The 17,495-nt window shown below is 35.8% G+C and overlaps 1 protein-coding gene across 1 annotated transcript in view; it reads right to left on the reverse strand.

Annotated features, from left to right (window-relative positions):
- TTC6 (tetratricopeptide repeat domain 6) overlaps positions 1 to 17,495 on the reverse strand; it is a 329,783-nt gene that overhangs the window by 191,989 nt on the left and 120,299 nt on the right. The window contains exon 4 of the mRNA XM_027847447.1: positions 12,564 to 12,663. Coding sequence (XP_027703248.1) covers positions 12,564 to 12,663 — 100 coding nt within the window. The remainder of the gene's footprint in view (positions 1 to 12,563; positions 12,664 to 17,495) is intronic.

The raw sequence follows: 17,495 nt of genomic DNA on the forward strand, positions 1-17,495 counted from the left end.
AAATATAAATACTAGTTAAAACCTTGCCTGATGCAACATAGGAAATCTAAATTTAAAAGCTGATTTTAAAAATCAACTGAAGATAACAAAAGTTAAGGCTATTTGGGAGTTGGATTTCTGTCTCTTCCAAACCATACCAAAATTTGGTATGGTATTAGGAATCTAGGCCTGTTTTATTTTGTTGTGCTTTCAGAGAGCTTAACATTACTTCAAAGGCAGACTAGCTATCACTATCCTGTAGAAAGTATAGAGAAATAGGTTTCCATGGAAAAGTATGCCATCTCTAGGTAGATGAATGAAAAACACCTTCTCAACATGCAGTACTTGTTTACAAAATGTTCTAATCATAACATCCTCTACCCAGCTATACCTTTTTTAATCTCCTAATGTTATACTATTCTCTCTCAGCATTGTAACTATTCTCTATTTCTCTTTCAATTCTGTAGTATCTTTAATTTATCCTTTGTCTTCTCAATCCAGTATGCATTGACTCACCATGATTAGAGAATATATTCAGCCTTGAAGACTATGAAACTTTCTTACATATCTACGGTCTTGTTCTTGCACTGCCCAAGTAATAAAACATATTGGTTCAGTCAGAAATTCAGAATACTCAATCAATTCAGCAATGACTATTCCTGTAATTTCTGCTACATTCCTGATCAATGTTAGTTGAATTTATATTGAATATTAATTATCAATTAAATATTGCTTAATTGATCATGTTTCAATAATCTATTGATAAGATTATAAGAGTGAATGGGCTGGCCAGATGATGTCCACTCATTTATATGCAATGTAATCATGTAAGATATTCCCAAATATTATCTTTGGTCACAAAGTTATAAATAGATATCATGTCAATTTCATCAATGTCCATTCTTTTCCTGTACTGATATGTCTCAGGAGCAAAATATTACTACATAACAGGAAGGAGTATGCAGTTTTCTCATAAGGCTTCCCCAAACCTCTTAAACTTTTAATCTTGAAAATGTAGGATTATCAGAAATAGAAATAATCCCTAAATGACACTTAAAGGCAAACTGAATCTTTTTCTCTTAGTTTATTAGGGACTTCCATTTGAGTAGCCATGTGACAAATTTTTACCTTTTCTTCTATAATAGTCATTTAAAATTTATTATAGAACTTCAAATAATTAAACACTGAATAGTAGCTGGCCTAAATTTTAACAAGTTCCCTTTTAGATGTAATTTGTAGGTTGTCTCTATTATACACACAAATAAAATAATTAAAGTTTAAAAGTACACAGGATTTTATGAGGACCATTTTAGGATATATCTTAGGAAAACCACTCAAAATGGTTGATTCTTTTTGAACCACATGCCAAAAAAGTATTCTTTCCATAAAAACCCTAAAGTCTTTATCATAGTAGTTTAGATAAGATAATAACAGATAAAATATCCACATTCAAGAGCTACAGCTTTTTTAAAAAAATCATCAATTGTCACAGTTCCCTAGCTTATACTTCTTAATTGTGATAGACTGTTGTTTTTTATTTGTTGATTTACAATAAAACCATCTAGAAACAAGACAAAGTTCGTATTCAGCTATGATGTTTTAACACATGTGGGATATAGATACTTTTTATTCTATTCATTAACATGGGATATGCTTTCGAAGCAGCAAGGAAATTTATTTAGTATATTACCTCATATTGTGGATATAAGGTTTGCCTTATGAGAGATATTGGAGCAGAGAATTTTGGGGGAGCTGGAGCGCAAAACATTTTCACAGATCCTGGGTAAATAAACACCTTGGAAATAAAACAAAATACAGTTTAAAACGTATATCTAACAGGCAAACATTTTTGTCCCTATTTCTCCAAGTCACAAAGGGGAAGGGAGGCCAGATTTAACTGATTTCATGATCTCTGAAGGGCCTTTTTAAAAAATATTTATTTATTTTTAGTTTTCCACACTCATATCCATAAGATTTTGAGTTCCAAATTTTCTCCCCACCTCTCCCCTTCCCCCACCCCAAGACGGCATGCAATTTGATATAGGTTCTACATATACATTCATATTAAACCTATTTTAACATTAGTCATATTGTAAAGAAGAATTAGATCCAGTGGAAGAAACCATGAGAAAGAAGAAAAAAACAAAAAAAAAAGAAGAAGAAGAAAAATAGAGAGAGAGCAAATAATATGCTTTGATCTGCATTTAGACTCCATAGTTTTTTTCCTGGATGTGGACAGCATTTTCCACCATGAGTCTTTTGGAGTTGTCTTAGATCCTTGCATTGCTAAGAAGAGAGAAATCTATCAAAGTTAGTCATCACACAATGTAGCTGTTACTGTGTACAGTGTTCTCCTGGGTTTGCTCACTTCACTCACAATCAGTTCATATAAGCCTTTCCAGGTTTTTCTGAAGTCTGTCTGGACCTTTGGGTATGGTTTCAAATTGCTCTCCAGAATGGTTGGATCAGTTCACAACTCCACCAACAATGCATTAGTGTTCCAATTTTCCCACATCTGCTCCAGCATTTATCATTTTCCTGTCTTGTCATGTTGGCCAACCTGATAGGTGTGATGTGGTATCTCAGAGTTGTTTTGATTTGCATTTCTCTAATCAATAGTGATTTAGAGCATTTTTTCATATGACTATAGATAGCTTTAATTTCTTCATCTGAAAATTGCCTGTTCATATCCTTTGACAATTGAACAATTGAGGAATGACTTTGATTCTTATGCATTTGATGCAGTTCTCTATATATTTTAGAAACGAGGCCTTTATCAGAGACACTGATTGTAAAAACTCTTTCCCATTTATCTGCTTCCTTCCTAATCTTGGTTGCATTGGCTTTGTTTGTGCAAAAATTTCAATTTAATGTAATATAATCAAAATTATCCATTTTGCATTTTGCAATGTTCTCCATCTCTTGTTTGGTAATAAATTCTTCAGTTCTCCATAAATCTGACAGGTAAACTATTCCTTGCTCTCCCAATTTGTTTATATTATCAGCCTTTATAGTTAAATTGTGTACTCATTTTTTACTTTATTTTGGTATAAGGTATAAGATGTTGGTCTATGCCTAGTTTCTGCCATACTATTTTCCAGTTTTCCCAGCAGTTTTTGTTAAATAGTGGGTTCTTATCCCACAAGCTAGAGTCTTTGGGTTTATCAAACAGTAGATTACTATAGTCATTGACTACTTTGTCTTGTGTACCTAACCTATTTCACTGCTCCACCACTCTTTCTTAGCCAGTACCAAGTGGTTTTGATGATTGCTGCTTTACAATACAATTTAAGATCTGGTATGGCTAGGCTACCTTCCCTAGCATTTCTTTTCATTAGTTTCCTTGATATTCTGGACCTTTTGTTCTTCCAGATTAATTTTTTTATTATTTTTTGTAGCTCTATCAAATCATTTTTTGGTAGTTTGATTGGAATGGCACCGAATAAATAAATTAATTTAGGTAGAATTGTCATTTTGATTATATTAACTCAGCCTACCCATGAGCAACTGATGTTTTTCCAATTATTTAGATCTGACTTGTGTGAAAAGCATTTTATAATTGTGTTCACATAGTTCCCAGGTTTGTTGCGGCAGGCAGATGCCCAAAATGTTTATAATGTCTACAGTAACTTTATATGGAAATTCTTTTTCTATCTCTTGCTGTTGGGCCTTGTTGGTAACATATAGAAATGCCAATGATTTATGTAGGTTTATTTTATAGCCTGAAACTTTGCTGAAGTTGTTTATTATTTCAAGTAGTTTTTTACTTGATTCTCTAGGATTCTCTAAGTATATCATCATATCATCTGCAAAGACTGATAGCTTTGTTTCTTCTTTGCCTATTCTAATTCCTTCAATTTCTTTTTCTTCTCTTATTGCTAAAGCTAACATTTCTAGTACCATATTGAACAACAGTGGTGATAATGGACATCCTTGTTTCATCCCGATCTTATTGGAAATGCTTCTAGCTTATCCCCATTACATATAATGCTTGCTGATGGTTTTAAGTAGATACTACTTATCATTTTAAGGAAGAATCCATGTATTCCTATGCTCCCTAGTGTTTTTAACAGGAATGGGTGTTGTATTTTGTCAAATACTTTTTCTGCATCCATTGAGATAATCATATGGTTTCTGTTAGTTTTGCTGCTGATATGATCAGTTATGCTGATAGTTTTCCTAATATTGGACCAGTCCTGCATTCCTGGTATAAATCCTACCTGGTCATAGTGTATTATTCTTGTGATAAGTTGCTTTAATCTTTCTGCTAATATTTTATTTGAAATTTTTGCATCTATATTCATTAGAGAAATTGGTCTATAATGTTCTTTTTATGTTTTGACTCTGCCTGGTTTAGGTGTCAGTACCATATTGGTACCATAAAAAGAATTTGGTAGAACTCTTTCCTTGCCTATTTTCCCAAATAGTCTATATAGTATTGGAATTAATTGTTGTTTAAATGTATGATAGAATTAGCTTGTAAATCCATTTGGCACTGGAGATTTTTTCTTAGGGAGTTCATTGATGGTTTATTCAATTCCTTTTCCTAAAATGGAGTTATTTAAGTATTTTATTTCCTCTTCTGTTAATCTGGGCAATTTATACTTTTGTAAATATTCACCCATTTCACTAATATTGTCAAATTTATTGGCATACAGTTGGGCAAAATAGGTCCTAATTATTCTTTTAATTTCCTCTTCACTGGTGATGAATTTACCCTTTTCATTTTTGATACTGGTAATTTGGTTTTCTTCTTCCTTTTTTTCAATCAAATTAACCAAAGGTTTATCTATTTATTGTTTTTTTCCCATAAAACCAGCTCTTAGTTTTCTTTATTAGTTCAATCATTTTCTTAATTTCAATTTTATTAATTTTGCCTTTGGTTTTCAGTATTTCTAATTTGGTATTTAATTGGGGATTTTTAATTTGTTTTTTTTTTCTAGCTTTTTTAGTTGCATGCCAAATTCATTGATCGCCTCTTTCTCTATTTTATTCATGTAAGCATTTAGAGATAGAAAACCTCACCTAAGAACTGCTTTTGCTGCATCCCATAAGTTTTGATATGTTGTCTCATTATTGTCATTGTCTTGAATGAAGTTATTGATTGTTTCTATGATTTGTTGTTTGACCCATTCATTCTTTAGGGTTAGATTATTTAGCTTCCAATTAATTTTTAGTCTATCTTTCCATGGCCCTTTATTACGTATAATTTTTATTGCATCATGATCTGAAAAAGATGCATTTAATATTTCTGCTTTTCTATATTGGATTGTGAGGTTTTTATGCCCTAGTACATGGTCAATTTTTGTGTAGGTGCCATGTACCACTGAAAAAAAGGTATATTCCTTTCTATCCCCATTCAGTTTTCTCCAGAGGTCTACCATATCTAATTTTTCTAAAATTCTAGTCACCTCCTTAACTTCTTTCTTGTTTATTTTGTGGTTAGATTTATCTAGTTCAGAGAGGGGGAGGTTGAGGTCCCCCACTAATATAGTTTTGCTGACTATTTCTTCCTGTAACTCCCTGAATTTCTCCAAGAATTTGGATGCTATACCACTTGGTGCATATATGTTTAGTAATGATATTACTTCATTGTCTATCATGCCATTTAGCAGGCACCTTATCTCTTTTATTGAGCTCTATTTTTGCTTTTGCTTTGTCTGAGATCAGGATTGCTACCCCCGCTTTTTTTTACTTCAGCTGAAGCATAATATATTCTACTCCAGCCTTTTAACTTTACCCTGTGTGTATCCCTCTGTTTCAAATGTGTTACTTGTAAACAACATATTGTAGGATTATGATTTTTAATCCATTCTGCTATCTACTTCTGTTTTATGAGAGAGCTCATCCCATTCACACATTCACAGTTATGACTACTATCTCTCTCCATCCTATTCCCCACCCCCTTATTTATGTTTTTCTTTCTCCTTTCTTCCTTTCCCTCCTCATTAGCATTTTGCTTTAGACCACTGCCTCCCTCAATCTGCCCTCCCTATCACCTCCTCCCTTTTCTTTCCCCTTTCCCCTCCTACGGCCTGTAAGGCAAATTACCAGTATCAAAAATGAAAAGGGTACATTCATCACCAGTGAAGAGGAAATTAAAAGAATAATTAGGACCTATTTTGCCCAACTGTATGCCAATAAATTTGACAATATTAGTGAAATGGATGAATATTTACAAAAGCCAAGCCAAATGTGATAAGAGTAAGGTTCAAACAATGCTCATCTCCCTCCCTTCTTTTCCTCTACTGTAATATGTCTTTGTGCCTCTTCATGTAATGTAATTTACCCTTTTCTGCCTCCTCCTTTCCTCTTCTCCCACTACAATCCCTTTCTACCACTTAATTAGATTTTTTTATCATCACATCACAACTTATACCCACACCCTCTGTCTATGTATATCCCTTCTAAATGTCATAATAAAGATACAGTTCTCAAGAGTTACAAGTATCATCTTCCCATGTAGGGATGTAAACAGTTTGCCTTTATTAATAACATAGTGTTGTTTTTTTTCTGTCCTGTTTACCTTTTTATGTCTCTCTTGAATCTTTTATTTGAAGATCAAATTTTCTATTGAGCTCTGGTCTTTTCATCAGGAAGGTTTGGAAGTCACCTATTTCATTGAATATCCATCTCTTCCCCTGAAAGATTATGCTCATTTTCACTGGGTAGTTGATCCTTGGTTGTAATCCAAGCTCCTTTGCCTTATGGAATATTGTATTCTACACCAATTCTATTTTTTAATGAATTGTTCTCTTCAGTTAGCTTTTGTACCTCCTTTTCCATTTGCCCAATTCTACTTTTTAAGGAGCTGTTTTCTTCAGTGTACTTTGGTTTTTTTTTTTCCATTTTGTCAATTGTATTTTAAAGGAATTGTTCAATTTTTCTTTTACCTCTCTTATTTAACTTTTAAAATCCTTCTTTAGCTCTTCCAAGAACGCTTTTTGAGCTTGAGACCAGTTCATATTCCCTTTTGAGGTTTTGGATGTGGGCATGTTGACAATGTTGTCCTCTCCTGAATTTGTTTTTTGATCTTCCCTGTCACCAAAATATTTCTCTATGGTCTTTGTTTTTCTGTGTTGCTTTTTGTTCATGTTTTTTCCCCTTTTTTCTGGCTTTTAAAGTTGATCTCTGCTTATGGGGCACAGGGGGCACTGTCCCACTCTTCTTGTGCTGGGGGTTAGGGGCCTGGTTACAGGTTTTGTGTCCTGAGGCCTCAGGTATTGGCAACTGGAGGCTGTAGGGGTCTGGTAGCTTACCTAGTACTGAGCTGGAGCTGGTGGTGGCAGCTGAGGTGTGTGTTGGTGCTTGCCTGATCCACCACCCTCGGGCTCAGGATCTCCCACTGGTGTGCTGAGGTGGGGCTTGCCACTGGCTTGCTAGGATGCCTCCCATCCTGTATTGGTCCCCTTCAGCCACAGCAAGAGGTCCCTTTCCCATTAATCCCCCTAGTCTCCTGAGCTAAAAGACTGCTGTACCTCATCTTTCTGCTGGCTCCACTATTCCAGGATTTTTCCTAGGGCAATATTCTCTGAGTTTTTCAAGGTCAATATAAAGGAGGGTGAAAATGACTTACTGCTTACTCCACCATCTTGGCTCCTGGAAATCGAAATAGGTGACTTTCAAACATTCAGTCTGTAGGCTGATAGCTCCAGGAGTAGCCCCTGCTGCTGCCGGTGCTGCTGCCATTGCTGATTCAGTCACGCCCTAGGCCTGCTCCTGGTTTGTTAGGGCCAGGGCTATACTGGCACAGCCTGTGCTGAACTGCACTTTCTCTCACCCAGTTCCAACAGACCCCCTCCTGCTGACTTTCTAAGTTGTCTTTGCTGTCTGTGGGTTGAGAAGTCTGGAAACCTGCCACTGCTGCCAGTGATTCAGCCCTCCAAGGCCCCCTCTGGCTTTGCTGGGGCTGGGTCTGAGCTGGTAGCTTGAGTCAGACTGTGCTCCTCTCTCAGCCTGGTACAACAGATCTTTCCTGTCGACCTTCCAGGTTGCTTTGGGCTGGAAATCTGCCTCACTCTGTCTCTTTGTGGGTGCTGCCACTCTAGAATTTGTTCAGAGTCACTTTTTAAAGGTATTTGAAGGGGTTTGAGGGAGAGCTCAGGTTGAGTCCCTGCTTTCACTCTGCCATCTTGACTCTGCTCCCCACCTCCCCCCAAAGAGCCTTTTTAAGGACTCAAACCTATGTGAGAACACCAAGTATCATTCACTTATTTCTGCTGGTCAGTTTGCAAAGGTCTTAAGTTTATCAGTTCCAAGGAGCCAGGTATAGACATGTAGGTGGTTTCACACCGTAGGTTGGTTCCCTCTGTGACCCAAGAAGGCCGGGGTATACCCCCAGTTTGCTTTCACAAGTAAACAAGCCAAATGCCATGTGCTTCAAACTCCATGGAAAACAAATCCCAAGGAGTTAAAATTCACCCAGATACAAGGACCAAGAAGGACAGAGTCCCAAAACCAGGAACTTCCACCAAGCTGTGCCCCTGTCTCAGTGGGTCTAGCTAGAATAATTATTCTGGTTTTTCCAGAACAAAGCATGATAGGATAATATTCACTAACATCCAACCTAACCCTCATTTGGCCCTACTCCTACAAAAACCCTACTCCTAAGGAGCAATGGTGAAGTTTAATTCAGAATAGCTGGCTATGGTTCATTGTTGCACCTTTGTCCCAGAATTTTATTTCTATACACAAAGGGTGTTCCCAACCTGTCCAAGGGTGTTACCACAGAGTAGCAGCTTCTGCCCCATAGTAGACCTCCCCTACCCTCTACCCTCTTCACTGCTGTTGAGATTACAATTGTTTATTCTTCCATTCTGTAAGAACTCCACTCTCTTTGGGGAGGAAATAAAATATTAAACTTAAAAAAAAAGAACTCCACTCTCTTCTCCCCTTCCTTTTCCCCCTGCCTTGAGAAACCATTCCCCTTCATTCTGTGTTAAGGACAGGGGCCACCTGACTTCTGTCTGCTATTAACTCTTCTCAATCACTAATATCAACCAGCTAAAAAACATCAATTATCTAATTATTATCTAATCTATAATTATCTAATCTATAATCTAATCTGAATCTATAATAATCTAATAATTATTATTAAGAACATTAGTATCTAACATCTAGATGAAGACTGAAGTGTTTGGTGAAGAATCCACACATTTTCAAAGAGTTTGTATATGTTCAGTGAATATATACAAACTCTTGGATATTTGATTGAATTTTAAAATTTCCATTGGAATGTTTGATATCATGTAGATATAACATATGGTTGTACCTGCATTGTCATAGAAAAGCATATTAAATGCAAAACATTTAAAATTCCAATTTCTGGGCAGAACAGAAAATTTTCATAAATGGTAGTAACCATAGTTGATTTTTGTCAAGGAAGACACTGTATTATAGAATGCTTTTATAAATAATAATATTAGATATTTCCAATATTAAGCAAATCCAGTCCATCCCACCGAAATGTTTCTTCTACTAAAAAAAATTAGTTTAGTAATTTTTAGAGCAGACCATTTAGTTCTACATATATTATTCTTGCTTTAACAAATGAGTACTAACAGTGGTGTTGCCTGGTATGCTACAATTACACAAGGTTCCAGGCAAAAGCAAAAAAATACAAATTATGAACTAGGACATAATCTAAAAAACTTTATGCAGGCTATCTCTGTGTTTTTGGGTAAGAGCATACCTAAATTATCTCATACAGATACTATCTGTCTGATCCCTAAAAACCTTCCCATGGATCCCATCTTCTGTCTATCCAGTATTTAGTTAATTGAAGAGCTGACATTTAACTACCTTAATCGGATCAAGAGACAAGCAAAGGTAATGTTTTACCTGATATACTGCTTGGCTAGCAACTTAGATTAAATTTGCTAGATAAATACCAAATTTCCTTCCTACTTTGTGAAATATAATCTAGTCAGTGAATTCCTATTATTTGGAAGAAGAAATGTTCTAAATCAGTTTGTAGTTCTTCCATAGATGAAGATCTTCAAGATCATGATGATTAAGGATTATGTGACACATAAAACATATAGAAAGTCTGTAAATTATCTGGGAAAGATCTGAGGGTTTTAGTGAATTTGCAAGCTCAACATCAGTCCACAGTGTGATATGGCAACCTAGAAAGATAATGCCATCTGAGTCTGCCTTAAGAGAGGGGTAGCTTCTAAGAACAAGAGTACTGCTGTCTGTCTTCTGCCATAGATAGTATATTCAATTCTGGGAATCACCTTTCCAGAAGGGCATTGATTAGCTGGAAAGCATACAGAGGAGGGCAAGGGTTGGAGGCTTCCTGTTCTTTGGGGCTGATTGAAGGAAATGAGGTACAATCATAGATTATTCCTATACAATATCAAAACTGGAGAACAGAAAACTTAAGGGCAACATTTTACCTATCTTCTGGTATTTAAAGAGATGTCCCATTGAAAAGGGAATGGATTTATTCTATTTGGCTCCAGAATACAAATGTAGGAATGGTGGGTAAAGGAGCAAATTTAGGCTTGATATTTGGAAAAGCTTTCTAATTAGAGTTATCCAAAAGTGGAATAAGCTGTCTCAGAAAGTAGAGGGTTGCCTTTCTTTGGAAATGTTTCATATAAAATGTTTTATACTTGTTAGGCATGATGCAGAAGAAATTAATTTTTCGAGTATGAGTTTGACTAGATGGGTAACTAAGGTATTTTCCAACTCTGAAATAGTGATTCTATAATTCTGAGGCCTAATTATCCATACAGGAAAAAACAAATGGATGGAAAGCATGTAATATCCACACTACACATAAGTTGATATATCTAGGATAGATCCTAGCTGGGCCCAGAACTTGCATTCGGGAAAATGCAAAGCACTTTTAATGATCCCAAGATGCTTCCCAAAACAAAACTCCATCTTTTTAAATATCTATGTTCTTCTAATTTTTCTGTATGGCTACAAATCATATAACATCACACTAAGTAAAGAATCTAATTTGTATGTGGCCCAAAGGGAAATGGAAACACACGGAATGGATATAAGTAGGCTCACAAACATTTTTGATAATGACCTATCAACAAAAAATGAATACAGGATATTACACAGAAAATGTATAACTGGAAAAGGAGGTGAGCTGGCCATAGTAGCAGTAGAAGTAATAATAACTAATATTTATATAGAACTTTAAAGTTTGCAAAACACTTTTCAAATATTATCTCAAAAGACAGATGGGTACTAATAGTGGGACCCACATAATATAAAAAATCTTAGAGGAAGGCCTCTGGCACATTAAGCAAATCCTCAGGGGAGGACCTATGGGAAAATATAAGAATTACAAAGTAAGAAGGCACGAATGGGTTAAATGAAGCATTACATAAAGTTATCAAAAGCAGTTCTTACTTCTTCTCCTGAGAGTTGAAGAGATGGTTTTTCATTTGGTTTTTTCCATTTAACTAAAGTTGTTGATGTTTCTGGAGAAATATTTTCATTTTTGTCCTTAGCTTTTGAAGTAGGAACTCCATAGAGTATTCTGTAATGAATTTTCAGAAATTAAGCTAGTTTTAAAAATAATTGTTAATCTGACAATATGAACAAAATTCATTACTATTTCAAATTTAGGCAAAATTAGATGCAGTCAAACTCTTGAATGTAGTGAAGAGATACATTCTAATAGTTACATTTGAATATCACTACAGAATGCCATAAACTAAAGAGGTCTGGAGGTATAGAGGCAGCACTATCAAACACCTCAAACCAAACAATAAAGTCTGCCAAGTCAATTAAGCAGAATAAGCAATAAAATACCATTCACTCAGGGAAAAAATTACACAGAGAATGTATATGGCCCAGATTATGACAATGGGTAATCCACTGAGTATACATTTGAAAGGAACAGAGGAACAATGAAGCAGGCTCATACTAAACAAAAGAAAAAAGGTTAGGATGCATTTGGGAGACTCAAAGTTTTTTTTGGTGATCACAAAATGCCTATAGCCACAAAAGCCCTTCTTAACATGGGATATTTTCCTAGTCATGGTAGTGACTCATAGAATAAAGGAATGAATAGAAACATTTCTTAAGCACCTATCAAAACACTACACTATATGTATATATATATAATATATATATGTATGCATATGTATAATCTATACAAACTGCTTGCCTTCTCAATGAGGAGGGAGGGAGACAATTTAGAACTCAAAATTTTTCAAAACAAATGTTAAAAATTTTTTACATGTTAACTGGAAAAAATAAAATATTTGGAAAAAACCCACTGTGATAAACACTGGCAGATATAAAGAGAAAAAACAAAACGAAACGGTCCTTTCCTCCAGAGGAGCCCACATTCTAATAAGAAAAATAGCATACATCAGAGGTTGCAGTTACAAGGTCTAGGGTTCCTTAGAGTATAGTAACAAGGAGGATGGTGTTAGATCTTCTTTAATTTCTTTTCCATTAATTAAACCTATCTATTTATGATGTTGAAGAATTCTACAGTGGCAAGGAGTTTGGTGTGAGTACTTTTTCCCGGTCTTCAGTAGCTAGGAGGTGGGAGCTGTCAGTTGTCAGCATCTGTTGGTCCTAATATCTTGGGTTTACTTCCTTACCAGTGGCACTTAGCTGGCTGGCCATTGGTGTTAGTGGTGGCCAGGGATGGTGGGTCCCTCCTCCAAACGGGCTGCTCCTCTGGATGATGGTTCTGGGTGGCTGGGTTTGAGGCAAGGCTAGTGGCTTAGGGGAGTTACTGCTATTCCGTGGAGCACTTATGACCTCAAAAGAATCATCCCCAGTTTTTAGCGCATTTGCCCTCTTGAAATTATTTTATATTGCAGATTTTTTTATCTACTTATTTGTCTGCCTGTGGAATCCCCAGTAGTTCCTTGAAGTCAAGGGACTAGTTTATTTTTTTCTTTGCATTTTCCTTGCATTCTTTGTGCCTAGAGCAGTGCCTGGTACATAGTAAGCACTAAATAAATGCTTATTGACTGATTATATCAGCACCAGGGTGCCTCTTTTTCACTCTATGCATGTGTATATATGTGCGTTTATGTATGTATGTACGCATGCATGTGTGTGTGGTAGTCAGGGTCCAAAGGTAATGGCTGGGGAGCAAACAGAAAGGTAAGCAAGACTCTCTTTTTTCCCCCGACTAGTATATAAAAGAAATTCCTTTTTCGAATCCTAAGAGTTGCAAGGAAATGCATGTCTGTGGCAATCAGAGATATTTATGGGAAGGAAAAAACGAGGTGAGTTAAAAAAAATGCAACATAGAGTAAATGAACAGGCACCAGTAATGCCCAGCTGAAGCAGGACAAGGATCTGATGAATAAAGACCGTCAATTCCCTCCACATTCCCCAGAACACAGATGCTTTTTACTAGAACTCCAGCCACAAAGGTGAGCAGCCAAGATTATACCTTGCTGCTTGACCCTTTGGCTTCCATTTGGGGAAACTGCATCTCAGTCACTACCCTTGGCACTGACGCTGTTACAAATTACTCTCACACTCTTTCTATGTACACTCCCCTCCCAGCTGCCCCTGCTTCTGAGGAAGGGAAGCAATTACTTCTGCTTCCCTCTTAGATTCCTTACTCTTTCCCATGGGCTCCTTCAAGCCCCACCTGTATCCCCATACTGTGATATTTCCTTCACTCAGGAGATAAGCAAAAACTCAAAATCCCAGAAAACTGTATGGGTACAGGTCATTCTCCCCTCCTGAGGAGGCAGAATTTCTGCCCCCCAAATTTTCAAGAAGGTTGTTACCATTGAATGATCGAATCAAAACTTGGTGAGCGTAGGCGGAAGGTGCTTGGTGGTTAAAAGCAGGCTGAGGCGAATCACCAAAAACAGTTTGTGCAAAAAGTGGCATAGAAATATCAACGGAGACAAACATATCCAGAAAAGCCAATGTGGTGATCATGTAATAAGGGTGAAGGATAACATTTGGACAGACCGAAGACTGGATGTTGTTTTTGTTGTTGTTTTGGTTGAACCTTTAACTTTTTTCAGTTAGAGTACTCCCGGTGTGGAAATTCCTCCAGCTGATGCAGATCAGCAGCTCATTAGCCAACAAGCATTTAGTTAAGGTAAAGCCTTCTATGCGCCAGGCCCTGTGAGCTAGGAATAGGAACAGGAGAGAGAGTGGGGACTTCGGAGCACAGGAAATTGCTTGAGAGAGAAACCATTGGTAGAATATTACATCATAGAAGCTTTAATTAGTCAGAGGGCCGCAAAAAGGTATCAGGTGCCTGGGCAGGGGAGGGTATCAGGAGGTTAAAGGACATCAAATACAAACCATCTACACTGTCATTTTTACAGAACCAGCTCTACTGCTTCATCCAGAGATTTAAAAAAAAAAATCAGATCTTCATCAAAGAGGCCTGATGGAATTTCTCAACCAATGTGGAGTCTAATTTTGACAAAAAGAGACACCTCCTCCCCCATTCCACCTAAGGACCCAGTCAGTTGTGGCGGAGGGGTAGTCAAGTTCTCTAGTCCTAACATATGAGCCTTCCACATACAAAGGCATCTCTTCTCTATGGGACTTGGAGCTTACCCCCAAAAAACTTCTGTCTGACCACAAATGAAAAGCTACTCTCCACTATCCTTCAGTCAACTTGTCCACTTGACTGTCCTTACCTATTCAAACATCTTTTAGGCAGTGTGTTTAGCTTAAAAGGACTATAGTTTGGAATTATAGTGCCAGAAATTATTTTAAAAGGTCATATTGCCTCAAAGTAGAGATTTGACAACGTATATGTGTTGGAGGTATTCAACGGATGTGTACAAATGAGCTTTTTTTTTTAATGTGATAGGAAGGACATTTTTTCTTTCTTTTTTTTTTTTAAATTTAACATTAACTCCATTACCACATGCTAACAGTGACATCTGGTGGCACTATACTGTTTTACTTTTTAAAACACTTCCAGAGCTCAAATACTTGTTTTCCCTTTAACTTACATTCAAACTTAACTATATTCTGTATTAAGGTTTCCTTTAAAAATAAGAGATAATAGTGGGCCAAAAATGGGCAAAAAGACATAAGAAAAAAATTCTGAGAGGATTATGATCTTGAACAAGTTCCAAATTAATGTTAATATCTAAAATGAGAGGTAATACAAATTATGATCATGTAAGATTTATTATATTAGAAAAGAGTTATGCAGCACCTACATGCAAATGCATAGTACAGACAGAGGATATAAGGAAAAATAAGACATGGTTCTGCCTGATCTATTCTACTATAGATCCATGCACGGAACCCCCATGTTACCCAATTTGTGGCGGCTGAAGCAGTCAGCCTTTGTCAATTGTCTATGTATCATTACATATCTTGTGTATGTATCTATTACATTTTTCTCAGAAATATCTAATATAAAGAATTTTCCCCAGTTGACCATTTGCCTTCTTATTCTAGTTGCCTTAATTTTGTTAAGACCAATGTTTTTCAATTTTGTGTAATTGAAATTATCTATTTTATGTTTTGTAATCACCTCTATCCATTCTTTGGTTAAGAATTCACCTCTTCCTCATCAGTAGCTGCAAAAGGCAATATCAACTCCTCTTCTAATTTCTTTAATGTTATAGTCTTTAATATTCAAGCTCACTATACATTTTGATTTATTATGGAATATGGTATAAGATATCATAAATTTAATTTTTGTCAGACTGTTTTCCATTTTCCTCAGCAATTCTTGTCAAATAAGGAGTTCTTTCTTAGGTAATTAATGTTTTTTGTATTTACTGAACATTGAGTTTTTATGTTCAATTACATTTGATTTTTCTTTGCTAGTCTATTCCAGAGATCTGCTTTTTACATTTTTTAACCAGTATAAAGTAGATAGATTATTACTGCTTTATAATATATTTTGTTGTCTGGAAGTGCTATTCCTCCTTTATTTGTACTTTCCCCCTAATTATTTCCCCAGATAGTCTAGATTTTTTATTGTTCCAAATGAATTGCATTATTATAAAAGCCCTACAAAGTAGGGCTTTTGGTAGACCTTTGGTAGTTTTATAGGCATAGCATCAAGTCTGCAAATTAACTTCAGAAGTATTTTCATTTTTCTTATATTAACGTGGCTCATCTATAAGCTAGGTTAAACTGGGCCCATCTACAACCTTGAGTTAGGTTGTTCTCTATTTCTTTAAGAAGTAAGTTGTAATTATGTCTACACAGCTATTGAGAATGATTTGGTAAATTCACTCCTAGATATTTTATGCATTTTGGGGCTAATATGATTGGAATTCCTTTTTATTATTTTGTCCTGAATTTTGTTATTGCTATATAGAAATATCATTTACTTTTGTGAGTTTATCTTTGTAGCCTAAATCTTTGTTAAAGTTATTGTCTTATTTAGTTTCTTCATTGATTCCTAGAACTTTTTTAAGTAAACCATCGTGTCATCATGAACTAGTGCATAGAGTGCTGAGCCTGGAGTCAGGAAGACCTGAGTTCAGATCTGTTCTCAGACACTTTTTAGCTGTGCTACCCTGGTCAAATCATTTAACTTCTTTTTGCTTCAGCTTCATCAACTGTAAAACGGGGAGATAATAATAGCATCTACTTCGTAGGATTGTTGTAAGGATCAAATCAGATTTATAAAAGTACTTAGCACAATGCCTGTCTGTAACATAACAAGTGCTATATAAATTCTTGTTCCTTTCCCTTCCCCCCAACACTCATGGTGCTGTGGTGCTGGTAACCACCAGCAATAAATAATCATTACCACCCTTTCCTCTCTGCGCCCTTTGTTTCTGGAAATTTAATCAACCATATGCTGTGACAACATTTAGCTCATTTTTAGCCTTAGGGACAATATAATGGCCCCTAAAAATCACATAGTTCACTACTTTGCTGCTTCAGGGGGTTTTTATTAAATGAAAAGTTAGGAATATAATCAGATAGACCTTGGTTAGAAAAATTCCTAATATGTAGACAGAAACTTGGTTCTCTGCTTTAATTTAAATTTATGTTTGTGTCTACCTATCCCCAGACTCTCTATGGTTGCAGTAAAATTAAAGTTAACAGAAATGTTTGAGTAAAAAAAGTCCTATTTTTCTTTCTTCCTTTTCCTATTATCTCTATGTTGACTATTATGTCTGGCTCAGTTGCTTAAATTCTAGGAGGGCCTTTGGAAGGCACAAGGGGAAAGTAGAAAATTTTAATATTAAAGGAGAAATAGATAAATTGGAAACTATAGAAACCATAGAGCTGATAATCAGAATTAAAAGCTAGTCCTCTGAAAAGACTAACTAAATTGATAAACTTGTAGCCAACAAATTGGGATGAAATTAAAAATAAGTGGAGTGTTGTGGTGTTACCTTGTTTGTTTCCCCCCTTATTTTTGTTTTTTTAAGTTTATTGATTTTTTTAATTGAGGGATATAGTTTTTTCTTCTGAAGACTACTTTAGCTGAAGCTCAGAACTTTTGATATGTTGTCTCATCATTTTTGTGTTCTTTCACATTGTTATTAATTATTTCTATGATTGTTTTTTCCCCCTTAAGCCACTTGCTATTTAGGATTTTGTTAATTCTC

This window comes from Vombatus ursinus, unplaced genomic scaffold (genome assembly GCF_900497805.2).
Source record: "Vombatus ursinus unplaced genomic scaffold, bare-nosed wombat genome assembly UNPS02015406.1, whole genome shotgun sequence".
Taxonomy (NCBI): domain Eukaryota; kingdom Metazoa; phylum Chordata; class Mammalia; order Diprotodontia; family Vombatidae; genus Vombatus; species Vombatus ursinus.